At 41.9% G+C, this 26,087-nt stretch overlaps 2 protein-coding genes across 7 annotated transcripts; both read left to right on the top strand.

Annotated features, from left to right (window-relative positions):
* Positions 1-1,851: 1,851 nt before the first annotated feature.
* On the top strand, positions 1,852-13,595 carry hnrpkl (heterogeneous nuclear ribonucleoprotein K, like). 5 transcript variants are annotated; one of them, XR_004610638.1, is made up of 16 exons: positions 1,852-2,133; positions 3,177-3,283; positions 3,927-4,024; positions 4,136-4,192; positions 5,016-5,059; positions 6,324-6,396; positions 7,763-7,876; positions 8,094-8,222; positions 8,310-8,614; positions 9,072-9,125; positions 9,392-9,431; positions 11,011-11,026; positions 11,709-11,741; positions 11,869-11,936; positions 12,030-12,291; positions 13,189-13,595. XR_004610638.1 is itself a non-coding variant. In XM_034547324.1 (16 exons), the coding sequence occupies exons 2-16, from the start codon at positions 3,211-3,213 to the stop codon at positions 13,217-13,219; spliced, it is 1,305 nt and encodes a 434-aa protein (XP_034403215.1). In that variant the 5' UTR covers positions 1,852-2,133; positions 3,177-3,210; the 3' UTR covers positions 13,220-13,595. The 5 variants fall into 5 exon arrangements, 4 of the variants coding, with proteins under 4 accessions (XP_034403215.1, XP_034403214.1, XP_034403216.1 ...); XM_034547324.1 differs by having other exon boundaries at positions 12,030-12,199; XM_034547323.1 differs by lacking the exon at positions 13,189-13,595 and having other exon boundaries at positions 12,030-13,177.
* Positions 13,596-14,662: 1,067 nt separating this feature from the next.
* Positions 14,663-25,239, top strand: LOC117740833 (guanine nucleotide-binding protein G(q) subunit alpha-like). Of its 2 annotated transcripts, XM_034547446.1 has the most exons (8): positions 14,664-15,038; positions 15,287-15,447; positions 17,500-17,684; positions 20,967-21,121; positions 21,410-21,538; positions 21,958-22,087; positions 22,704-22,857; positions 23,808-25,239. In XM_034547446.1, exons 2-8 carry the CDS (start codon positions 15,312-15,314, stop codon positions 23,996-23,998), a joined length of 1,080 nt encoding a protein of 359 aa, XP_034403337.1. In that variant the 5' UTR covers positions 14,664-15,038; positions 15,287-15,311; the 3' UTR covers positions 23,999-25,239. The 2 variants fall into 2 exon arrangements, with proteins under 2 accessions (XP_034403338.1, XP_034403337.1); XM_034547447.1 differs by lacking the exons at positions 22,704-22,857; positions 23,808-25,239 and adding an exon at positions 22,247-22,358 and having other exon boundaries at positions 14,663-15,038.
* The last annotated feature ends 848 nt before the right edge of the window (positions 25,240-26,087 follow it).

Below are 26,087 nucleotides of genomic sequence, written 5' to 3'. Positions count from 1 at the left end.
TCAATCCTCTGAGAGAGATGCTGATATCTGTTTTGGACATTTATTTGGACTTTTGTAGTCTAACTTTCAGCAGTATTCTTCAAAATAAAATGAGATTGCCAGTTGAACAGCAATAGGGAAAAATGATATGGGGACATAATTGAGAGTGCTTGAACAATTCTGTATTGATTGCATTTGATTTTACCGCTGTAAGCCTCTGCATAACTAAAATAACTCAACCTGTCCTATAAAGAGTTTATTTTAAGAAGGATAGCTTTTCCTCAGTGTTGTAAAAGGACAGATTGTGTGCGCTAAACCAGCTCCACAAAGGAAGGCTCTTGACTGGCATTTCATTAGCAGCAGAAGCAGCTTACATTTTTTAGCAACTACAACATCTGTTATTAGCAGGGAGCTGTCGTGAACCATTTTCACATATAGTATTTTTAAGTTAAGGCCACTGGGGCTGGTGGGGAAAATGCAGTGGAGAAGGCTTAAGAATAAGACTTTTAATTGTAGCTATATGAATCACCTTCGCACCTGTGGAAGGAAAATGTATTTAGAGGTGTTATAATTATCTAAGCCTTTAAATACTTAAGTATGTTTTATCTAATGGGTTATATCTCACACTAGAGTTAAACACTGTGAAAGTATTAAAACATAGCAGTTGAATATATGTCTCTCATGAACTGTTAAAAACATATTGATTGAAAGGGGTCAAGGAGGTCTCAAGGAGGTCTCAGTGGTGGGCTTTGAGGAAATACTTGACTCTTATTGGACACTTCCTCGATAAATATCTTTACCTCTTTAATATGAGGGCTGGTCTGGGTTTTGATTGCCATGGTAACAACAGGCTGACTGAGTTTGTGCAGGCTGGACTTCCAAGTAATTTTGATAATTGTCTTCCATTTTTTTGTTGCATTTCTGGAGTTTCAACTTCACACACAACTGTTAAAAGGACTCATCTTTAGTCACTGATAACAAGGATGTCTCTATGTGAACCATAAGGATGAGAACCAACAATCCATTTCAACTAAGATTATACACTGTATAAATAAGATATATACTGTAAAAGAAGTATGTATAATTGCATATTGTTCTATAATTTGTTGTCATAATTTTGTTTATATTAGAACAAAGTATGCAATTGTAGCAGTATAGCTCTCCATATATATATACTGTATATATATGAGGAGAGCTAAGCCTGCTATACTTTCACAAATAATAAGAATGCCAATTTTCTTGGGGGCTTCTGCACATGAGTGCAGCAGTGGTTTATGCATAAGTAAGCAGAGCGGAACACCCAAAGCAACAAATCCCCATTACAAAATAGTGTAATTAGAATAGAGTAATCCTCCGTTGGTCAACTAATTGATTGTTTGTGTTTCAACCAAGTGTTTTTGCACCCACCTGACAAATACAATGGATATCAATTGCCATTAATGGACCATACTTTTCACTTTTACAAATATGAACATTGAACGTATATTAGGCATTTAAATTCCTTGGCACATTTACAGTGAGGTTTAAACACAAATGTTGACTATTGTGCACTGTCCCTGGTAAATGAATAAACATACAGTTTTCAGACTAACCAGCATGTTTAGAAGTACTTTGAGAAGCCAAGAATCTCATTTAGGGGTACATTTTTTTCACCTTTCCCATTTGAATGAACTTTTTTACTATACTCTAAATTGGATTAGATTTAATATACATAATATTAATTTTATAATATGTATTTTGAACTTGGACCTATAAATAGAGGTATACTGCCCTTGCAGTCTAAAGTCAGGGAATCAAAACCCTGAAAGTCACGCAGTGGTTGTTAGTAGATGGGGGAGCTTGCCGAGGGGGCGGGGTCCAGAGAAGGCGCTGCCTGCGAGCCTTAACTTGAGACAACAATACCCTAATTATGACGGAGAGCTTGATAAATTGTTCTTGGTGACCACACGGGTACATCAATTCGCCTCTGTGAATGTATCGCTTCTTAGCCCCGCCCGCGCGCGCTGACTTGACAACAGTAAGCAACGAACACCGGACGAGTGTCGACGAATCGAGCCCATCCACAGCCGTCTCCTTTTTCTCATGCTGAAAACGTGCAGCCGTTTCTGGGCGAGGAGACCGCGGAGGACCGCAGTGAACGGGGCTTTGCTGCAGGTTTGTTTTTCACCCCGTTACACGGTGTCAGCGCCGCGTTTTCACAACTGTGGGTTCACATAGTTTGATTTCCACCGCGGACATTGGCAAGGATAACGTAGCTGGCTTTTTGCTCTATTATATCCCCTCGCGAGTGAACCTGTGTGTGTGTGTGTGTGTGAACAGTCGAAACGGACACTTTGCTCTGCAGCTGCTAGACACGCCTCGCAAAACACACACACACGAAAAGCAACTGGCTAGCTTAGCAGAGCTGCTCGCCTGTAGCAAAGTAATGACAGCTCAGCGGAGCGGCTAGCTAGCTAGCTCACTTCTGTTTGCATTTGGGGTTTAGCTGTAAATGCTCTTGGGAAAAACATCCTGGTAGTTAAAAAAAAAAGGGTGCTGCTAATTCCCCAGCTATGTAGGCGTTGACCAGTGTCTCACTATCATGGAGCGAGGCCTCCGTACAGGGAGGGATGCTCGCACGAGTCCAACCTGCTTTCACAGTGTTTGTCTAGAAACAGTGGGCGGTGAGTGGAGGTGGAGTGGAGCCCATGCAGGCTAGTTTGAGACTATATTTAAATGCAGGCTAGTTTGAGACCATATTTAAAGTGTTTAGTCCTAGATTGTGTTTAACAGCCCTGAGTGTGTATGTGTTATGATCATGAACTACCCAGACAACATGCATGCAAACTTGACTCTTGAATTTCAAATGATTTATATCCCCACTTATTCAGTTATTCAGTTATTAGAATTAGAGCTACATACAAATAATCTGCAACTGCTTTAATTATAGATTCATTTTTTTCAGCCATTTATCGAGGACACTGCCAAACATTGTGGTCGTAGACTGAATATGTTTTGATTTTAGACTGTTTTTTGGCCAAAAGAAGACATTCAAAGACACTTCTGATTATTTATAGGCCACGTCGTTAATATATTACTTCAGAAAAGGATAAGCATATTAACTGATAATGAAACAAATCTAATCCCAATATTTGATTTAGATGAATGCATTTTTGCTCGCATTATATGTTGCCCGGCTGATTGCATTCTTCCTGCAGATCCAGGGATAGGAGCCTGTTTGCATTCCACTGCATGTGCAAGACAATGGAGGTGAAACTCGACCAGCAGGACGACGATTTCGCATTCGGCAACACTGACGCTAATGGTAAGATCGTGCACATTCTGATTTGTGGTCCAACTGTAAACTGCATGAATGAACACATGCATTAAGCAGAAAAGGACTTGAGCCTGTGAAGTGTCACACCCAGTTTGAAATACAGTGTGTAGATGTATCTGCTAATTAGTTCACTCAAGGGAAGGAAAAAAAAGTTACAAAACGAAATTTCTGGCTGACACTATATAGCATGTGGACATGTCAGATGGTTGAGGGACTCTCCTGTCCAAGATACCACTGTTCAGTGGGCCCTGAGTAGATCTGCCCGTCTTTTAATCCAGGAAGGGTACATGGTGGTGCTGGACTCATTCCAGGATGCAGTTGGCCGTTGAATGAAACCCATTCTCCGGGTGGAACATGCTGTAGACCAGCACTCGCCATGTATTTATAGTTGTGTCACTTCTATTAAGCGTACGTGGCTATTAATGATTATTTGGTTCCCTCTGGCATATTTCTTCTTAATATTACGGCGGCATAGTCCTGAATCCTGGATAGGTTTGAAGAATCAAATAGTGCCGTCTTTTGTACTGCCACACTGGGGTGCCAAAGTTGGAATTGTCAATTTTATTTACGTCTGTTACTGATACCAAAATGACTACCTGGCTATTTTAACTGGATTGTCTTCCCTTGTCAGGTAAACGCCCGGCTGAGGACATGGACGAAGAACATGCCTTCAAACGTTCTCGCAACACAGATGAGATGGTGGAGCTGCGTGTGCTGCTCCAGAGCAAAGTGAGGCCCCATGCACAGAGCGGCCCGTGTTAGTATTTTAGTCACGCGGCAGTTCTTTTCCCAAAGCGACTATTATAATTTTTTTTCTAAGGAAAACCTTCTATTCCACAGAATGCTGGTGCTGTCATCGGAAAGGGAGGCAAGAACATAAAAGCCTTACGCACAGACGTGAGTACATGGATGAAATGCAGCTAATGGTTTGGCAGCTGAGGCTCAACTTTTATTTGGCTATTAAAATTAAAAGGATCCAGGTGCACATTCCAATTCATTCATTGGATTCCCACAGAAACGATCCAAGAATTGACATGCGCTGTTAGGCAAAGGTCAGTTTTCTATAACGATGGACCCAAGTTGGCTCATGTGGACAGAGGAGAAAGACCTCTTTAGACAGATCTGTTGCATTTTGTTTCCAGTCCTCTTGTGACTTTCAACCCGATTGAGGTGCCCCTCACAGTGTTGAAGCTATGTTTGACCTTGAAGTGACAACAGGTGCCTGACAGCCTGAGTGGATATAGTCTCAGGGACAGGAATCTCCGGAGAGTTTTTTTTTTTTTTATACTAATCTTTGTCCAGGTCACTTTCTGTTCTTCTTCACTCACCACAGTTTCAAGTCTCTCATTTCACTTTTGGGACAAAGTATAGCCTGTATTCAATTAAAAATGTATTCCTTCTCCCCCCTCTTCCCTTCTCCTTTGCTTTTTTTTTATTTTTATTTTTGGCCACCTTCCTCCGTTGCCCATGTACTGGATCGACATGCCCCTCCTGCGTTGCCCACCTCGACGTTGGCCCAACCTCCACCCGCCCCTGAACGCCCGCCCGCCCGCCCACCTGACACTCCCGGTTGGCCCCGCCCATAAACCGCGCCCCTCCTTAAATGGGCATCTAACTTGACATCTTGTGATTGAATGCCCCCGCCCAATGCCAACCTCCACCACCACCACAACCACCACCACCTCCACCACAACCACCACCACCTCCTCGGCCCATGCAGTACAATGCCAGTGTATCAGTCCCAGACAGCAGTGGCCCGGAGCGGTATGTCCCACCAGTTATTGCCTCACTGCCTGATTAGAACAGTGAAACACATGTCTTTGATAACCTGCCTTCTGTTTCATTTTGACGTTTCTATATACATGACAGTATACCCCCCCTCCCCTCCCCCAAAACACCCCCCTCTGCTCCACTTGTAAGACACGTATTGTTCACGTATTGTTCCTTTTTTGATTTATTTATGTCCATTTTCAGCATCTCCATTCAGTTGGACTTTTTGTTTATTGTCCATGCAGTGAATCACTGACAAACCAACCAAGGAGTTGGTTAGCGACGCAGCTGTTTGATGTTGTTTTTCCTTGCTGGGATGTTTAATTTCACCATGAAACTTGTGGAAAGCAGACATCTTTTTTCTCTCTCTGTTTTCTGTGGCCTACCTGGCCCCCAACCTCCCCTTTCGTCCTCGTCCCCCCCCCCCCTACTGTTGTCAGCATCACTGTTCATGACTTCTGAGCGAGCTTTGGCTTGTCTGGAGGCTCCGTCCTCCACTCTGTCACTCATTTAATGTTGTGTCTTTATTTCATTGTGCTGCATCCCTTCTGATAAATTTCTCTCAGGCCACATCGGATCAGAGCTGCCTGCCAAACCTTTCATAACCCCTCCACCCCTGCTCCTGTGCTGTACCACAAAGTAGTTGGTAGCCACTCGCATTTCCTTCCCCACCTCTGCTCTGTTACTCCTCTCTATTGCCCACCTCGTCTCCCCCCTCACCTCAGCCCTGAGCCCCCCCCCTCCCCCACCTCCTCCCCACCTCTTCCCCCCTCCACAACCCCTGGTCACAAGGAGAAGGTGTGCTGGTGGCGAAATTGTCATGGCAAGCTTATGTTTGAGTTTGTTATGTTCCCTTTCCCCGACTTGCTGGTGGTGGGATGGTCATAGAAGAGCTGTCTCTCTTTCACATTCCCTCCCCCCCAACTCTGTGTGGCCAGTCTCACTTTAATTTCAGCCGTTCTGAAGCTGCCCATCCTCCCAAGGCTTCTCTTACTTTGAAAATAATATTAGATTGAGTGCATGTCCGCTGATTATTTGATCAGTCTAGTGTAAGGGGGGAAAGGTTATGTAATGTGTGTCGTATGCAGCAGTCTTGGTGTTTCTTTTTTGTAGTTTGAAACCTTTCGTCAGTTTGTCCGTTACTGTTTGGGTGACTCCTTCCTGTCTTTTTTTTAAAAAATCTGTTTTTACTGTGTTTTCTACTTTTTGTCCCCCTTGTAACGCCTTGCTTCCTTTTGGACAAAATGGTTCCCGACAGGATCCTGAGCGTGAACGCCAGCATCGATACTATTGGAGACATTCTGCTGAAGATCATACCAACTCTGGAGGAGGTAAGCCACCATGTTAATTCCCTTGTTAATTACGTGTACATGAGCAGAGGGCAGACCAGGCTGATTGATGACATTGCTTTTCAAAATTAATAGAATAGAGAAAAAAAAAGTGTCATGAGGCAGAATTTTGAAGTTCACGTTATAACGGTGTTCCGTAAGACGGGCAGCACAAATCACATCCTTCCAATCTGACATGGCAACAACGAAGGCAGTGAGGAAGAAAACCGCTAGCTTTTTTTTCTTCTTTTTTCTTTAAACATTCAACACATTTGTCAGATACATAGACTGTTTTTTTTGGGGCAGTAACTCTGAATAAAAACATCCATTCTGTTTGTGCTTAATTTAATTTATCCTGATGTTTAGTTTAGCGAAGAAGATGAAGATTGACTTGATGACGACAGAATAACCAAACTGCTGTAACCCAAACCAGTAACCCTTTACTTTGTCGAGACTCATTGGCAACCCTTTATTTAGAAGTTGGCACACGCAATGTGTCCACACATCAAAGTGAAAGATAACACGTGTTTATTGCTCCAGATTGTGTGCGCCTCATGATATTGTGCATGTCCGTTTGCCTCGAGTACATTTTACAAAATGGCGTCTCTGCCATAACTACCACCTTTTGTGAAGCTCAAAGTAATTAGGTCTGTAAGTCAGTGGTGCTTTTGAGGTTGTGGGGGTTTTTTTGGGGGTGATTTTCTTACTACTCAGTCGTTTTCTTCAATGTGCTCAATATTTGCCACCAGCATTCCTCGAAACCAGCATAATTTGTTCTGTGTTCGGCAAATGCTGTTATGATTTATTGAGTTTCTTTTGTCATTTGATCATTTTTGAGACCGCAACAGCTTTTTGAGTGGCAATTATTTTCCGTCTTTTGTAAGTCTGTCAGTTACTCTGTGCTGCTTTTTAAAGCGGGCTTATTTGAATACTTTTTAACATTGAGATATATATATATATATATATATATATATATATATATATCTCAATGTTAAAAAGTATATATATATACATATAACTGTAATCTTAAATGTTGTTTCTGGTCAGATATTTTAAAACATGACGAGATTTTTGCATCAGACAGCTGTGGTGCTTTTCCTGAAAATAGATTTCATCTTTGAATCCCAATATAATATCTTTACCGTACATCTATATCTATATATAAAAATCACACACAGCAAGGAACAACAGTTTCTCTAACTTGTTAACAATAATACAGAAGGGCAAATATACTGTAATAAATAGTGAGTGAATAATGTAACCGCTTTATATACATAACGTAGGTGCATACAGAAATGCTTCTTGAATCAGCGTTGGGAAGAGCTTCAGGCCCTACTGACACCACTGATCTTGCTTTGTGTTCCTGTAGTACCAGCATTACAGTGGGATTGATTTTGACTCAGAGCTTCGCCTGCTGATCCATCAGAGCTTGGCAGGGGGCATCATCGGGGTAAAAGGTGCCAAGATAAAGGAGCTGAGAGAGGTAGGACAGAGTCACGATCAGCAGAAGCCTCGCCATGGTGCTCTGCACCAACAGTTGTGAAAATCCAAATTGTTTTCTTTCATGTTGCGAGTTGCAGTGGCAATAATGACATTGCAAACATATGTATGAAAAGTGCTGGTGTCATTGGCAAATCTATATAACGTGAATTTGATTTTCTGGACGCAAGCCTTGACATTTTCCTGTTTCCGCGCACTAGAACACCCAGACCACGATCAAGCTGTTCCAGGAGTGCTGTCCACACTCCACTGACAGAGTCGTCTTGGTGGGAGGAAAGCCAGAACGCGTCATCGAATGTATAAAAGTGATTCTGGAGCTGGTGTCGGAGGCGAGTTCACGTCCAACTTCGGCTAACTTCAGTTATTTCGGAACAGAGCAGTCTTTAACGTTTCTTTCTCTGTCCTTAATTTTTCAGGCGCCAATCAAAGGTCGTGCCCAGCCGTACGACCCGAATTTCTACGATGAGACGTACGACTACGGCGGCTTCACCATGTTATTTGAGGAGCGAGGCAGACGACCCATCGGTGGCTTCCCCATTCGCGTGCGCGGCGGCTTCGAGCGCATGCCCCCTGTTCGAGGAAACCGACCCATGCCTCCCTCCAGGAGGGACTACGACGACATAAGCCCCCGCCGCGGCCCCCCGCCGCCGCTGAGCAGAGGTGGACGAGGGGGAAGCCGAGCACGCAACCTGCCTCTTCCCCCGCCGCCGCCAAGAGGAGGGTGAGGAGGAGCCCCGCACACTGTGGATGCTTTCGCACCTTTTAACCGGTTTGGTTCGTTAAAACGAACTCTGGGGGTGTTTTCCCAAGTGATGTGGTCCTCCCGTAATATTAGGTCCAAAACGGTTATTTTTTCTTGAGGTCTTTGTTACACCAGATAAAATAAATATTCTCAAAAGACACATGATTTGCTTTCAGTTGGATTTCCATGCAGTGTTGCAGGATGATATCTGCCAAAACTGTCCATAAGACTTAATTCTCAGAGCTTTTGGTTTGTAAATATTCTGTGTGAACATGAACCAGATCAGAACTAAAAGACGGTAACCGTTTTCCTTGGTCCCGACCAAATGAACCAAACTACAGGTGTAAAAGGACCCTCAGATACTCAATTGTTTAGGTACGGTTAGACGTTCATGTTATCTTTCCAACACACCCTTCTTGTCCGTCATTGTTTGCAGGGGAGACCGGTTCTCACACGGCAGCTATCATGGCGGCATGGACGACAGACCAAGGTGAATACGGAGCAGGATTGTCAATAATTTAATTTCTCTCAAAAGCAGCGCGACGGATATCGGTGTAAGTTGCTCGGTCGCAGAATGTCAACCCACCGGCCCTGATTCAGAGTCTGATCACAGGTCTTCTGTGGAGTCGGCATGTCCTTTTCACACTCACAGCTTTCTAAATACCAATCCCAACAGCTCAGACCTGCGAGATGCTTTAGTGTCAAGTGTCCTGTAGAGGAGAGAATCTACATTAATGCATACCTTTTTGTCTGTAGTGACAGAAGAGGCCGAGGAGGGGACCGCTACGACAGCATGGTGAGTGGTGTCTGTGTTTACAGGTGCTGCTGTAATGCTCGGCAACATGTCCGTAGCGTCCTCGTTGTTTGTGAATTATTATGTTTCAGATAATGTGATTGGGATTCCTTTTTTTTCTGATTGTAGTACAAGCACAGCGGGCATGGACACTGTGCTGCTTTTTCACTGTGTGTGTGCACACTGATATAGGCCTGTTGTTGCCTGGCAACAGTTGTCTCCGTGGTTACCACGGAGCAGCTGAGTACGTAGTCCAGAGTTCCACCGGGCTAGCAAATGAACTGGAGACGAAACCACAGCGATGTCTTCCGACGGGCTTCCTTCAGGTCTCCGCTGCAAGCAAATACTTTCAATAATAAAGCAAAGAATACATTTGATCAAAGAAACGCCGATAGATGTAAATTAATTCTTAAGATTTAGGAACAAATTAATGCGCTCCAGAACATGATTTATAGCCCACTTTCAAAGACCATTTTTCTTATCAAAATGCAAATTAATTTTAACTGTAAGAGAGGAAAACACACTTTAGTATAGGAAGATATCCTTTGATTATTGATAATTAATACAGCAAGTTATTACATGCTCAAATAACTTAAAACAAGTTTCTAAAAGTTCTGATGTCTGAATTGTCAAGTTTGACTACTTTAAGGTGAAGTAGTTCCGTTATCTTTACGTTGTACATGATTTGATTTTGATCTTCCATCTTATGGTGTCTGCTTTCACTCAATGCCTGTTGTGGCATTATGTAGTGCATTTTAGAATAAAAGATCTTCCAAACTGACCAGAAGACGTGAGAGCTGTGTGAACTCTATTGGCGTCTCATATTCAGCAGAAATGCGCTTAGTGGCCACTTTATTAATTACACCTTTCTAATACTCGTTCGCCACTAGAACGGCCTGAATTCCTTGTTGCGTGGGTTCAACAAGGTGCTGGACACCGTTCTTAGTGAGCGTGGTCCATGTTATCATGATATCATCACGTTGTCTTTAGTAAGATTAGTAAGCCGACATGTTTATCACTGCAGTTCCTAACTGCTGCAGTTGGTGTCAACCTTGCACCTGCCAACATATTGTAGTTGGACCTGAACTGCAGGTCTAACTGCTGATGCCTTGCATTCATTTAATTAATTTGTGTGAACTCCCTGTGGGAGTCTCCACGTGTTCATTATTTTTGTTGTTGTTATGGTGAGCGCTTAAAAGGTGTGTCCAAGAAGCCAATGCCACATTATCACCGTTACATTATTGTTGAACAGGTTTAACCTCAGATTGCCATGGTGATTTAAAAAAAAAAAAAAATTTTTTAAACTACTCAAGCCCTCTGCCAATAATGTACTTTTCAGACAAAGTGGACTGGGATAGTTAAAGCAGGTGAAATCAGCACAGACTTCGATCCTTACCTGTGATCCTACCCAGTACCGGCCAATATACGGCCTAATGTAATGTATAATGTTTATGTATGAGTTATTATTGTGGAGAACACTTAGAGTCTGATAGTATTCTGTTATTGTTGCATCATGAGACCATTTTATATTTACCTTTTTTTTTTTCTTCATTTTTTTTTTTCAATCAATCCTGAAATGCAGAGTGGAGGTGGATATGGTGAGTGTTGATAATTATTATTTTGATCAATTTTAAACTTTGGATTTATCATTATAGTTTCAGCCACCATTAATTTCAGACATGTTTTGTAGAGGTAACCACATTCAGTCGGCTGTCTTTTTGGTTTTCAAGTCCACAGTTGGATCAAACACTCAGTGTCCACTTTATTAAGAACCCTCATACAATCTAATGCAGTCCAATACAACAATCCTTCCATAACGTCTATCTTTACAAAGCTTGTGTTATGTTTTTGTTGACTGTCAGAATGTGTAAATTTAACTACATGTTTATTACTGAGGTTAAAGCTGCTGTTGCACTGGAACACTTTAGAATACATAATGGATGATTAGAACACACATGTCATCGAATGCTATGCTTATTTTAAAGGTGTACACGTTTTGGATGATTGGGTTGAACTGACATTTGTTTAAAACAATTTTAAATAGGAAAAGTTCCTTCGGGAGTGAACTGTAACGCTCCGATTAAAACCTGTCTCGTTGCCTGGTGGCTCATGTTGCTGCTGGTACATCACTGTCACCACACCCTAGGAATTACATCATTGAATAAACTTATGTGTGTCTCGGACATTTGCTGTATTTCTTGTTGACTATCACACCATCTCTTGTCCCTGTGGTGTATTTTAATGTTTCACTATCTTGTTGCCTTTCCAATGCTTTCAAAGACAACAATTCTTCCTGGGAGCACTTTCAGTCTGGTGAGTGGGGATGTATCATTCTTGTCCCAGTGTCTTGTTTCCTAACCTAAAGGGATTGTTTCCCTGCTTGTCGCATGTTTTTTTTAGTTGAAGACTAATGTGCCTTCTTTCTCACCTCCGATTCTAGGTGGTAGAGGCTCATACAGTGATATTGGAGGCCCAGTCATCACAACACAAGTCACCATCCCAAAAGATGTAAGTAAGACATCTCGTCCCTCTTTGCCGTACGGAGTGACGGAGAAAGACTTTTCACTCCGTTTTCAATTGGCCTGCGTGGTTGTTCTACAGCTGGCGGGCTCCATCATCGGTAAGGGCGGCCAGAGGATCAAGCAGATCCGCCATGAGTCTGGGGCGTCCATCAAGATTGATGAACCACTAGAGGGCTCTGAGGACCGCATCATCACCATCACGGGAACACAGGACCAGATCCAGAACGCCCAGTACCTGCTGCAGAACAGGCATGTGCTCTGTGACTCCCCCAAACAGCTCATGTCATGAGAGCGGTGGTTGTCTCCTCTGATGGCCTCTGCTCGTCCACCACTGGTTGGAAGTAAAACTTTTTTTTTCTGCTTCGTTAACTAGATTAATTCTGACTAAACTCTTTTGTCCCTCGTGAGTAAATTTGTCTTGCACGGACTTGGTAATATAATACATTTAAAAGATTGTTGTCCACAGTTGCTGTTATGTTTAATGTACTAATACAGCGTGTACGGCTATACTAATTTGACTCATGCATTTTTATTTGGACCAGATGCTGACCAATATTAGTAACGACTGAACATCAGAGAGGTGCTGATTTTGTGAAGAGTTAGTGTACTAATCTATTAATTGATATGCAACTGTTTTGATAATGTATTACTATTTATATATTATTTAATTATCAAGCAAGAATAGCAAACATCTTATAGTTTCAGCTTATAAAATGTGAGGATCTGCTGCTTTTCAGGAAATTATATGGGGCATTATTTATAGACGAATCAATGGAGGAAGTAATTGACAGATTAATCGATGATGGGAATGATCATTAGCCGCTGCCCTCATTTTGTTACACTTATGTGCGAACCTGACATTTTTCTGAAATCGATGTTTTATCGCCTCAGATAAGCATTTAAATTGGCACATTATGCCAGAACATAATGGTGTTGAGCCTTTTCTTTCCCCTTTTCACCAGTATTTCATCTTGAAGAGCTTTTAAAGTTCACAGACCCCCCCCCATATCGCTAAATGGCTAAGCGGGTTTCAGCCTTCATTCTGTCTGCTAGTCTTAATTTATTTTATTTTCAGCCTTGACCGTGGCATAATTTGTACACCTTTTTTACAATTGTGCTCCACATGAAAAATGTCTTCCAATTTGCAGCATTAACAGCTCCCGACCCATGTCCGGTTCAAATAAATATTCTTAATGTTATCGTGAAATGCCCTTACCTTCATCTGTCTCTTATTACAGTGTGAGGCAGTACTCTGGTCGCTTCTTCTAGGAAGAAGAAAGAAGAAAGAAGAGTGAAGCCAATGCTGCCATACTGTTTCCTCCTCCTATGCAGAGCAGACACTCCTCTGCTTGGCCTCCTCCCCTCCCTGTTGCACTCTACGCCATCTTATCTATAAATTGCAATTTTTTTATGTTGAGGGGTTTTAAAAAAATCTTAAACTGTCAAACAGCAAACAACACGTTTCTGTGCTGGTGTAATTATTTTTAAGGAGATTCTTGTGCCGTCATTTGAAGTAAAATCATCTGTGTGATAAGTTGTTGGTGTTGTGAGCTGTCTCGGGCCCTTATCTCCCTGATTTTGAGTACAGCATGCGGAATGTAATCTTTTTGTAAGGAACATTATGTGAGTTTTATTTTGTCACCTGGCCCCCCCCCCCCCCCCCCCCATGCCTTGCTCTCAAAACATTTAGGCACACTTTAGTCTAAATGAAGATGCATGGTCTCGGAACGGTTAAAGAACCATTCAAATACATTTTTATTGTCAGACAATGTCTTTTTACACTCAAAGTGCTTTTTACGGTGTTACGTTTGGCTTCAAAGGAGTCGTTTGACATCTTTGGTCTATTCGGTTTCTGGTGTAGTTGGATGAGAAGATTGATACCACTTGTGTTTGTATGTGTGTGGCTGAGATTGTAGGTGGACATAGAGGGAAATAGCTCACCTAGTGCTGTTGAGCTACATCCGTTTCCAGTCTTTGCACGAAGCTAACCGACTGCTAAAAGTAGGCCAGAAATTTAATAGGCCAAATGTTTCCCAAAATGTAATATTTTTTGCTTTAAGTTGGCATAAATGTGCCAGTGTGATATTGGAAAAAAAAAAAAAAAAGAAGACATTTTAAGATTTTGTGTTTTTCCTAGAAAATCAAGGAGCTGTATAAAGTGTGTGTGTATATATTTACATAGAAACAGTTATTTCAGAAGTGGTTAGGTTAGATGGGCCCCGGATACTTTCTACTTTCTTGGAAGGAGATGGCGCCTGAAGACAGTTTTTCTCTTTCTATCGTTTGATTTATGACTCGCTGTAGTGCAACCTTAATACCTGATCCGTTTGATCCATTTATTCTTGCATAAGTGTTTTATAATTTTTGCGAAAGCATTTTTAAAGTTGTTTTTTTTGTTGGCGAACGCCTCTCTAAAGATGCAGTTTGATGTGAGGAGCCTTCAGTTGGTCCATGAGTGGTGCTTTCTGTCTGGTCACATCTGTATCTCATATCTGTAGTAGACAACCTGCAGGTGTTTAGTAAATAAAGTCTGTGTCACAGTTCACCAAGTCTGTGTTTTAAAAAAAAAAAATGTATTTAATGTCTACAGAGGAGAAAAGACGTCTATCTAATTGCGTTTGGCCCACAATGCGGGTCTGTAATTGGTTTCCAGTGAATAGTGTGTCCGCCTGCAGCCTCACTGTCACATACATCCGTAGTTTACTAGTTAACACCGGAAATTTGTTCCCATAATGTAATGGTCATGGAGAAAGCCCACACGATTTCCCATCAGAGAACAGCCCTCTGTCACATGGTCCACTGTATTTAAAAAAAAAAGAAAAGGGGGAAAAAAAAAAAATCCATGATATAGAGGACGGGACAAACAAAAGTGGACGCAGCGGAAGATGACGCCGAGCTTCGCCTAAAGCCTCACGCGCTGGACCTGGCGCGAGCATCTCTCTCCTTCTGACTGCTGCCGGCGTTTGTGTCGTTCAGGAGGCGCCGCGGACTCCGCCATATTCAGCCCACCACGCCCGGAGAGAGGCACGCGCTGCTTCTGAAGTTGTTGCACAAACTTAATTTCCTCTTCACGGGAGAGAGGAACGAGGTAAGAGAGTAAAACGTCTTGACTTCCTTAAAACCCCCAAAAAACAATAATAATAACACTTTAGTTTAAACCTCGTTTCCAGCACTATGTTTCGAGTACGCAGTGGGGTGGAGGGTGGAGGGGGGTGTATTCTGGATGGGTTCATGGAAATGTATTGACTTTTAGGACACTGCTGTTTATTTCTTGTATAACCAACGTTGTGTGTGTGTGCGTGTGTGCGCGCGCGCGTGTGTGTGTGTGTGGCCTAGGAAGGTGGCGTGTTGTCCAGGAGCCATGACTCTGAGCTCCGTGGGGGCTTGCTGCCTCAGCCCAGAGGCCAAAGAGGCTCGCAGGATCAACGATGAGATCGAGAGGCAGCTCCGCCGGGACAAGAAGGACTCTCGTCGGGAATTCAAGCTCCTCTTGCTCGGTAAGGGGCGAACGATGCACTCGCTCTATAACACTTGTACGGTGGGTTTTACACGTGTTCTGCAGCGGTATTCTGGTGTAAATAAATAAACACTGCATTCAATTGTCGTTGTACATGCACTTGAAGGATCAACAGTAAAAAATGGGCTTACCTACTTGTACTTTCAGAGTGTTATATTATTAATGCATTGACATGTAAGGTTGTTGATGCTGTTGCTGGTCAAGTAGAGAGCCGGTGCATTATTTTATGAGATGATCATTATTGTATCGTATGTCAAATCCGAAGCAGTTAAATGAACGTAGTGGAGTACCAATAAGTACATTAGTTTTCCAAGTGGAGTAGAAGGACATAACCGAGTAAAGTAACTCTAAACTGGGGTAGATATTACTCTGCACCACTTTCCAACTGTGTAATTAGTAGTTATACTTGTGATACTTTTACTAGATTTTGAATACAGGACTTTTAATTGCGTATTTTTAAACTTAAGTAGCAATACTTCTCACACCACAATGTACGAAGCAAATTCATTAAAGCTCCTCACTCAAATGAATACATATACTTAATTGGCTTTGTAAGTAATTGAGTGCATAATGATGCGTTTGTGGTTGAATGTGAACTGTTAAGGTGTTCTGTAAGAAATGATTCAGCTGTGTCTGGTCGTGGTACTCCCCATCACAGAAAATATTATCCTCATTATAACCAGTAGTGTCAAAAAGATTCAGATCCTTTACTTTCATGTGACACACCACAATATATTATCAAGTTATTCAAAACAATTCAAAGTAAAGGTACTCATGCAGGACAATATTCCCTGTGAGATTTATTGGATTATTATTATTTGTGCAAATTGAATTTTACTTGCTGGTTGAGTGTTTGATAGTTTCTGTAACTTTGTATCATATTTCTGAAACAGATAATACAGTTTGTATGTTTAAATCTTCATCTGTAAAGTAACTACAGCTGTCAGTTAAATGTAGAGTACAAGTACATCATTCTTCTCTCCAAAGCAATGTCATAGAAGTATAAAGTAGCTTCCCTCTGTGATTATAGCTAAATATTGAGGCGACACATATCAGTCGCAACGTGTAAATACATTTGTGTTAGCGGATCATCTTGGGAGGCCACATTTTTATTTGTGTTGCTTGACTCATCAGCAATGCTGCGAGTAACTTTAAGGTGAAGGGGGTCACGTTGGTTATCGTTATGGTGCTTTCTAAAATGATTGACTCGTACTGAATGTGTAACCAGTCATTTAGTTCAAAAGTCAGATGTGTAGCTTCAGTGCTTTTCAAACAATTACCACATACATAAGTGTTACATTTTAAACTGTGTAGAATATTAGGTTTAAATGAATACAAAATATAATCAAGTGTAAACCCGTACGCATATTTCATATACTTATGTCTGAAGTGTTTTATTAGAATGACACAATGACATGCTAATCATTTCCAATAAATGATTTCATTTCAACTTCATCAGCTTCAGAGGGAAATGCTGCAATTTTACTGTTCGTAAAACTTGACGCAAGGAATAAAGATAAAGACCCACAGGGCCCAAGAATAAGATAAAACACACACTATGGTTCTGAATTTACAGTAAGTCCGAGACCGCATTCGAGAAAGATGTGAAAGTACTTCACACACAATACATGCTGTTGATATTCTATATAGATTATCTCTCTGTGCCGTAGACCTCCACAGTGTGCCGCCATGCTCGAGGCTCTGCGAGGCTGCACTTTGGCACAGTGGTGCTTAGAGCTCAATGCTACCATCAGCATGCTAACATGCTCACAGTGACGATGCTAAAATGCGGGTTCCCAGCAGGTATCATGTTTACAGTAGCTACTGTCCCAGTTTACTGTTTATACTCGGACTGAGCATAACGTACTGATGGAATATTATTAGTTTTGCATGTATTTTGTCATAAACCAAGGTGTTGAGAGATGGACTGACAACATTTGTTGACAATTTAAAATATGTATAAAACAATGCCAGCCTTCCTTAAAGGTAAGACGTGCGTGCGCACTAATGTTCTGCATCTGTTGGCGTATAGGAACTGGGGAGAGTGGGAAGAGCACTTTCATCAAGCAGATGAGGATCATCCATGGTCGTGGATACTCTGACGAGGACAAGAGAGGCTTCACGAGGCTGGTCTACCAGAACATCTTCACAGCCATGCAGGCCATGATCCAGGCCATGAACGCATTAAAGATCCCCTACAAGTATGAACTCAACAAGGTAGACCACACTGTTATTGCTTTGTCTTTCTTTGTTTCTTCACACAGACCGATTGAGAGAGAGGTTTTTACGACACGCTGTTTAAAAGACGAGTGCGCATGGTTTACAGTCTCAGACGCTGACGGCGCCTGAGCTGTGTATTAGGGTGAAGTACTTCTGGTAAATTGCGACAGTGTTTAGTTTGGCAATCTAGCTGCCAGAGAGTTTCGTCTACTTACAGAGGAGGGTGTCTTTTGGAGAGTACACATGATGTTACACTGCAGGCATGTAAAGACAAGCCAGGGACTCCTGAGCCAAATATGAGGAAGTGACTCAGTAATCACACAAATTAGCTGGTTTCACCCAACATGCGCTAAGTCAGTTAAAGTTCCAGGTGAGGATACGAGGAGTCCACTTTCTGTGTCCTGTGACGGTTGTACGAGCGAGAGGGGTCATGTGGCCGTTGTGGACCTTTGGCTGCATTAGCCAAGTCTTGAGTCAGCACGTGGGTTACATTTTTTTCCTTTTCCTCTGACACTGAGTGAGGGTGATGTTCTGTGCAAGCTCGCAGGATCACACTGTTTGTCACTGAGCATACAGTACTGTAGTGCATTATGGCTGCAGGTCAGAGAGGTCAAGTGGAAGTTACCATTCGCTAATTAAACTGTCCACTGAAACAACAGAGGGCTTTTAATTTGAAACAGACACAGGAAGTGTTGAGATTGCATAACACAGTAACAACTATTTAACAGGAAGCTAGATGGAGCGGATCCTTCTCTAATAACTGCCTGCTTCAGAGGCCTGTTACCCTCGGCAGTTAAAGGCCTGAACCACTATTTGATATGTGCTCTGTGAGAATGGAAAGCTTGACAGGCTTAGCAACAGTAACTAAGGGGGCGGGGCTTAGCAAACCGTTAATCGGATGCATTGAATGTTTGTTTGAAGTAGGGCTGGGCGACGCACCTTAAATCTTCTATCCTGATATTGGTAATTTCCTATTTCGATAACAATATATATTGCAATATGATTTAATAAATGAGTAGTCCACATGGTAAAGTCTATTTTTGTATCCTCCTGTGTGAATTAAATACTCAACAACTGAGCTTTAGTTTCAAATAAATGATAGAGAAAAGATCAATAAATATTTCCAACGAAACACAGCCTATGTTTTAAATGCATGCGCACGAATATGGAGTCAGAAAATAGTTCAGGGTTGTCGCAGACCTTTTTTTTTACACCCGAGCAGCACTCCAAGCAGACTGTTATCGTCTCATTAGACTTATAGTTAGTTATTTTTTATGTAACTACACTGGGATACACCCATTAGCAGAATGCTTGGGGATAAACACGCCGGAGTTGAACAATAAAGCTGAATGAATGAATGAAGAAATCCTGCACATTGCTGTTGGAAACACTACTCACAATTTATTTCAACCAACATTTGGGTTCCAAGTGAACCTTTACACATCATTCTCCATCATTATGATGCCAATAACTCTGTCCTGAGCTGCATGCGCTATTGTATTCTGGGTAGTGGAGCTCAAAGGTTGGAGAAGCTTGTGAAGGAAGGTTGCCAGTTAGAGTCCAGCTTGTTAATAGCATTGCACTGAATGGTAATGTAAAGTGTGACTTGAAAAGCAAAACTGCAAATTTCAAATGATATTATCAAAAATAATATGACACCAGACTTTCTGAGAAACTTGAGTTGGTACTATTATCAATTTAGACTATGTAATTGTGTATCATGATATCTAAATAAATGATTTCATCATCATATGATTTCATTGACAGATGGGAGCCCAGCCTGAGTAGAAGTAAATTGCTTAGATCTTTAAAAATTTATCTCAGGTCAGAAAATTGAGAGATACATACAAAAAAAAAGAAGAAAAAAAAAGTGCTTCCATATCAGCTTCTAAGGATCCCTTTTTAAATCTGTCCCATTATTTCTGAAAAGAGAAGAGTTGGAGCATGAAAGTGCTGAAGCAGGAGCCATGAAATCAATTTAAAAAAGATGCACGGAAATGGAAGGGCATTTGAGGGGATGGCTTCCCCCAGAAATGTACAACAAAAATAAAGAAACTCACTCAAAATAAACTTCACTGGTCGTTTTAAACACACATTCCATCTCTGGTGCCAATTCCAGCCAAACAACAGACAAACGGGGACATTGTGTTTGACTTCTTACAAATTATATGGAGATATGACGGCAAACGGCTCTCCAGATTGTGTTGATTGCATTGGCATTAACAATGGTGGAATAAACTGGTGAAACCCATTCACAGTGTGTAAAGATATCTTTCATAACTCTGGAATTCACCACAGCATGGCAGCTCACAGACATTTGTACTGTGACAGTCACAATCTCACCATCGCAATAACAGACGCACCGGCCTGTTTATTGGTGCAAAGGTACTCCTGAGTACAAGAGAACACACACGAAGAGTAAACAGACTAATTGTTCACCTATAACTGACCATAAAAGCACTGCGAACAGCTTGTGCAAAAGTGTTTTCTGGATGAACGATTGCAATGTGGGTCCACAAGGGATTTGCAGGGAGGAAAACATTAGTCAGTAATCGTCAATAAAGGATGGCAGTAAGGGTCAAATGGAGAGGTTTGGACTTCCTAGAAGTCACAGAACTTCAGAAGAACCCAATGCAGCCTTTGTACTGTGTTTAGCTCTTTGTGTCTATATGACTGCTACACTGAAATACACAGGTGTGTGCAGTGCATCTTTGTGGAGGCTTGGGGCTTATAGCAGGAGTCAAAGGCAGTTTAAATGAAGGGAGCCGCCAGTGGTTCATGCTGGGGACAAGAGAGAAGTTGGGTGCTAATGGTAACCATTTCTTCCATGGATATCCTATGACCGTAGTTTGAAGTATGTCGTGAAAGTTTACGCTCATGATTATTTTCACGATTGAGGAATGTGCCAGTTATTTTTCTCAAATAATAATAATTTTTAAAACTACTCAATTTCCTAGATTCCAAGGTGCTCCCCTCGTTTTTTGACAAGTTCAACCGTCCAAAACCGAAGAAATTAAATGAATTTATAATGAGAAAGCGGCATCTGTCATCACAGGTACACTCTGCCGGTGATCACATCTAGACGACTTATCGTTAGTCTGTTGGCGAGGCTCAGACTCCCCCTCCTCTCATGTCAGCTGAACTGTATCTTTCATAGTGCTTAAACAACAATTCACAAGTACATAAACATGACGCTGCGTTCATCATAAATCCCACTGTGTATTTGTTTCTTGGTGCGTCAGGTTACCAATTTCAGTGTGTCTTTCTATCGCTGTTCAGGAAAATGGCATCATTGTCCGAGGGGTTGACGTGGAGCGGGTCACAACGTTAACAAACCCTTACGTGGATGCCATCAAGTGCCTGTGGAGTGACCCTGGGATTCAGGAATGTTACCATCGCAAGAGGGAATACCAGCTCTCAGACTCTGCCAAATAGTAAGTGCTAATAACTCCTCAGACATCGGTCACAGTTTCCATTGTTTCATCTGCTAGTTGTCTGTTTATTGCACTCCGAAGCCTCAGTGGTTAGTTCATTTAAGGTTGTTGACAGAAGGCCGTAAAAGAAGAAAAGAAACGCATTTTAATTCTCCCTGAAACCGAATCATCCATGAAGTGAATATGTTTTACAATAAATGTCTCCTCTGTCCTTTTTCCCTTTTCTCAGTCACTCTAATCTAACTTTCATTCCCTTTTAAACTCTGTGGTGTCCTCCTGTGTTCGCAGCTATCTGAATGACTTGGAGCGAATTGCTGATACTGCTTACCTGCCAACCCAGCAGGATGTCCTGAGGGTCAGGGTGCCCACAACAGGTATTATAGAGTACCCCTTTGACCTTGAGGACGTGGTCTTCAGGTGAGCGTTTTCTGTTGTTGTTGTTGTTGTTTTTTCTGTTGTACAGCCTCGCAGAGCTGCTAGCCGGACTGTTTTGTTTCTTCCTGTGTCCTCCGACAAGACTAAAGAGCATTGTTGTGGAAGCAGATACACAAGGAAGCCATTATGTCTCGTTATTCTTTAATGGTCTTGTTTGAGCACAGCTGGACTTCATTTAATAATTAATTGTCAGAGGTTCATGGTCTTGTTGTGCCCATTTGTACGGTCTCGGGTTTCACTAGCGATGTCAAATCAGGCTGGCTCTGGACGTTTTGGTTTTGTTTTTGAACTGATGGTTAGGAGTAAAGTCAGTCACCACGTCTCCATTAATTATAATAAACTGGCTTTAAATTGCAAATATGATGATTTATTTTGAGTGATGGTGCAACCTGTGTCTGCAGGATGGTGGATGTGGGCGGCCAGCGGTCAGAAAGGAGGAAATGGATCCACTGTTTTGAGGAAGTCACTTCCATCATGTTCCTGGTGGCGCTCAGCGAGTACGATCAGGTCCTCGTTGAGTCCGTCAATGAGGTGAGATAACTGCAAAATAATCTATGAATAATGACGACAAGATAATCTCTTCCTATGCATTTTGTTAGTTTGTACATGGGAAAGTAAGGGGCTCACTTTGGGATAATCAAGAAAATCACTGAGAGGGACACAAAAGGGACTTTGTCTCTTTTGTTTAAGGCCGAACCTGTGAGGTGAAGATGATGACCTAGATTTCTACAGTCCAGCACCAGTCTGTTTTCTTTCTGTCTCTCTGTCTGTCTCCTCGCTCTCTCACTCTCTCTCTCTCGCTGACTCGCTCTCTCCCTCTCCTCCTCTTCCCCTCTCTCCCTCTCGCTCACTCGCTCTCCCTCTCTCTCCCCCCCCCCCCCCCCCCCCCCCCCCCCCCCCCCCCCCCCCCCCCCCCCCTCTCTACAGTAATGAATTTCTTGACCATCCTTTGTGGCAGTGCGTATAGTTCATCTGCAGGGGGAGCTCTTTAGTTGCTCTGTTCAGCTTGTTCACTATATGAGATAACAGCCGATAGAATTCGCTCACACAGACAATCACAGCTGAAGTACGGCTGTCTAATATTAAACTATTCTTTTTTCCTATTTCTTGCTCATGCTTAGCTGTTTGTGTGACATTTCTTTTAAAGAATCGCATGGAGGAAAGCATGGCCTTGTTTCGTACAATCATAAACTACAAGTGGTTCGAGTCATCCTCGGTCATGTTGTTCCTCAACAAGATAGATTTACTGGAGGAGAAAATCATGCACTCGCATCTGGTCGACTACTTCCCTGAATATGATGGTAAGAGATAAACATTTTTTCTTGGAATGTGTCTTAAAAAGAAGAAATAAGACCGTCTTCCTTGTACAGATGAAAAATTGAATTTAGAAGCAATAAAACAAAAACAAAAATTCTGTCAAGAGAGTCCAAACGGCTTCATTAGTCACACCGGGGCGCCTGACATTTAGCAGGCTTGTCTCTCTCTCTGTGCGCGTGCGTGTGTGTGTGTCTCCGAACCTGCACAGGCGTATGTATAGATGAAATTGTGTTTTCATTACAGTAGAAGGAGCCGTTTATAACTATGTTCGGAGCAGGTTTTCCTCACACAGCCAGCCGCCTTGTTTCTACAGGACAAACCAAACGTGTTCTAGAAAGGGCCATTTGCGTTTTTTGTGTTTACGTTTCCGTAGTTCTCCGCCGCACTTGGCACACAGGAGAAGTTTCAGTTGGCTGCAATCTGCAACGTCACCACTAGATGCTGCCAGACATGCGAGACCTTTAAAAAAAATTTTAAAAAAATAAATAAAAAAAATGCCGGTAATTCAAAATGAAGAGAAACATTGTTCTTCATCAAGAAAATATACTGCGGTGCCGGTTAAAGCTGGCACCGGGGCCTCAGGATGACTTTTAAATGATCATTTTGCACAATTGAGCAATAAAAGCCGACTCAGGAGCAATATACACGTATCTATAAAGTTAGCTCACATTAGCCATCATATGATAGTGGTCATACTAGATGAAGTGCAGCTGTAGCAGGATGTATTAGATTGATCAAGGGTGTGTCTCATTACTTTGTAATTCAACTTTTCATTCAGTTTGTTTCCACCTTTTGAAAAGTTACCCATCCCTGAGAACCAACCATTTCATATTACAGCACCAGCCTGTATTTTCTCCATGAGCCAATATGTAACCATTGAAAATACGACGGTGACCTTCATGTACTGTTTCTGCCCTCTGTCGCTTTCCACCAGGTCCCCAGCAGGACGTCAAGGCAGTGAAAGGATTCATCCTGGATATGTTTGTCAGTCTCAATCCAAACGTGAAAAAAATGATTTACTCCCACTTCACCTGCGCCACAGACACAGACAACATTCGATTCGTCTTCCGAGCAGTGAAGGACCACATCTTGCTCATCAACCTGGAAGTCTACAACTTGGTTTAAAGCGCCGGTTTTGCTGCTTTTAATTCAATCGGCTTTGTACAGCCGGTAGTCCGGAGAGCAATGCGGTGATTCAGTTTGCCTCACGCTGCAGCTGAACACTATAATCCACAACAGGAAATTGAGATGCTACAGAGCTGGTCGCCAAATGACTGTACTACTGATATATTTCAAATGTTCCTGTGAGGCTCTTTGAAAGTGGACGTCTCCAGCTATAATGAAGTGTGTCCTGACAATTAAAGTGCTGCGTTAGTGAGGAGTCTATTACAAGCATGCACTCTGAAATGTATAGAGCTCTTAACATTTTCTTTTTTTTTTGGAGCAGTAACAGTATAAATGCACATGGATGAAGGGAAACAAGTATTTTAGTGGCCTCAAAAGCCTCCAAGGGCTCGTAGTGTACTAGTTCTCTCCTTCAGGGAATCTGTGGAAGTGAATGTAGATGATCTGCAATGCAGCACCTCACATCACTAACCCCGAGTTGTTGTTTTTTATTTTACTTTTTTTAATGTCAAAAACTGAGTAATAATCAACACTAAACACACATTCACTTTATTACATAGCTATTTGTGCCGATATTGTTTGTGTGTTTTTAATTGGGTATTATCATTTCCACAACCTCATTTTAAGATGTACAATACTTTGTACACGAATGCATTTGTCTGTGATGGCGTTGTGCAGTCCTAAACCACTTTTTGTGAGCACAGCATTAATAAATATATATATATATATATATATACTCTTTAAGTATTTGAACCCATACAAGTCTTAATTTTTTTCAAAGCTGTAGAATCAAATGTTCACGCAGTTCAGGGACTAGTTGAGTAGTTTTGCTTAAAAAACATTTAGCTATAATGTCTGCAGAGCTTTCGCCATTATTTATCTGAATGCATGTTGTAAATATCACACGGTACAGTACTTTGCTCGCATTAAGGTCAGTGGGGAGAGGCTAACCGCTCAAGAGAGAACTGTTATGTTAAATAACTGCTGAGGCATTAAACTAGTTATTTCTTGATCTTTTTTTTTCCTATGCTGTTCAAGGGTCTCAAATGCATGACTAAAAAGCTAATGAGAGCACATCCACGGCACGAATGTTTACACAACCCTTTTCTCCTCGAAAGAAATAATTACAGCCTAATTTAAACAGTTTAATTTATGGTTAGATTTCACTGTCACTGCGATATCTTAACGCAGTCTTAGTGTCGTTAATGTGATTGGATAAATAAACAGACATTTGCAGCTCAGTTTTTCATCCTTTTGTCTGTGTTTACAACCCATCTCCAGTTGTTTGTCTTCTTGGCTTCTCGTCCGCTCATCTGGAGCCGTGTTGGTCCTGAAATCCTCCTGCGATACATCCATCTGGCTGGAGGCTGCAGCATCACTTCTGTTCGGGGTCCATAGCGTTAGTGTGGCGCACAGGGATATGTAGTGTGGCAAAGAAAATGATGTTTTTGGTAGAGGACTGCCGCAGAAGCACATAGCACTAGAAACTGTGCATTATTAATAATTACATAATTTATTCAGTGTAGTGAAGGAATACCAACAAATGAACGACTTCAACCATTCAAATATGAAATGCTATCAATGGCTGTAGACTATTTGTAACTTCAAATAGCCTACAGCCATTGGCAGATTGTAAGAACATGGACATCTACAAGGCCCCCCCCCCCCCCATCAAAGGAGCAAGACCCCCAGACTCAAGGACCAAACGAGTTCAACCAAAATGCATCTTTTTTTTTTAGGAATTGTGTATCTATTGGTGGTTGTTTTTTTTGTCTGTGGTCAGCACCCAACATTTAGTAATCATCCATCTCACTATAAAGCAAAGTCTGTCTGTTTGTGTGTGTCCTCATATCTAGAGAACTGTTAACTGAAAGTACTAAACACTTGACAGGTGTATCGCTGGGGATTAAAGGATGTGCAGTAGATATGTATATATATATATACACACACAAACAAACAAACACAAACAAACAGAAGCCAGCAGCACCTTTGGGGGCCAAAGAGTGTCCCCCTCCCTCCCTCCCTCCCTCCCTCCGACAATGCTGCACTCAGCAATACAAGAAGGGTAGATTTGAACCATATCGGCAAT

Source organism: Cyclopterus lumpus, chromosome 12 (genome assembly GCF_009769545.1).
Source record: "Cyclopterus lumpus isolate fCycLum1 chromosome 12, fCycLum1.pri, whole genome shotgun sequence".
NCBI lineage: Eukaryota > Metazoa > Chordata > Actinopteri > Perciformes > Cyclopteridae > Cyclopterus > Cyclopterus lumpus.
The sequence above is the reverse complement of the archived record's forward strand: the minus strand, read 5'-3'. Positions and strand labels throughout refer to the sequence as shown.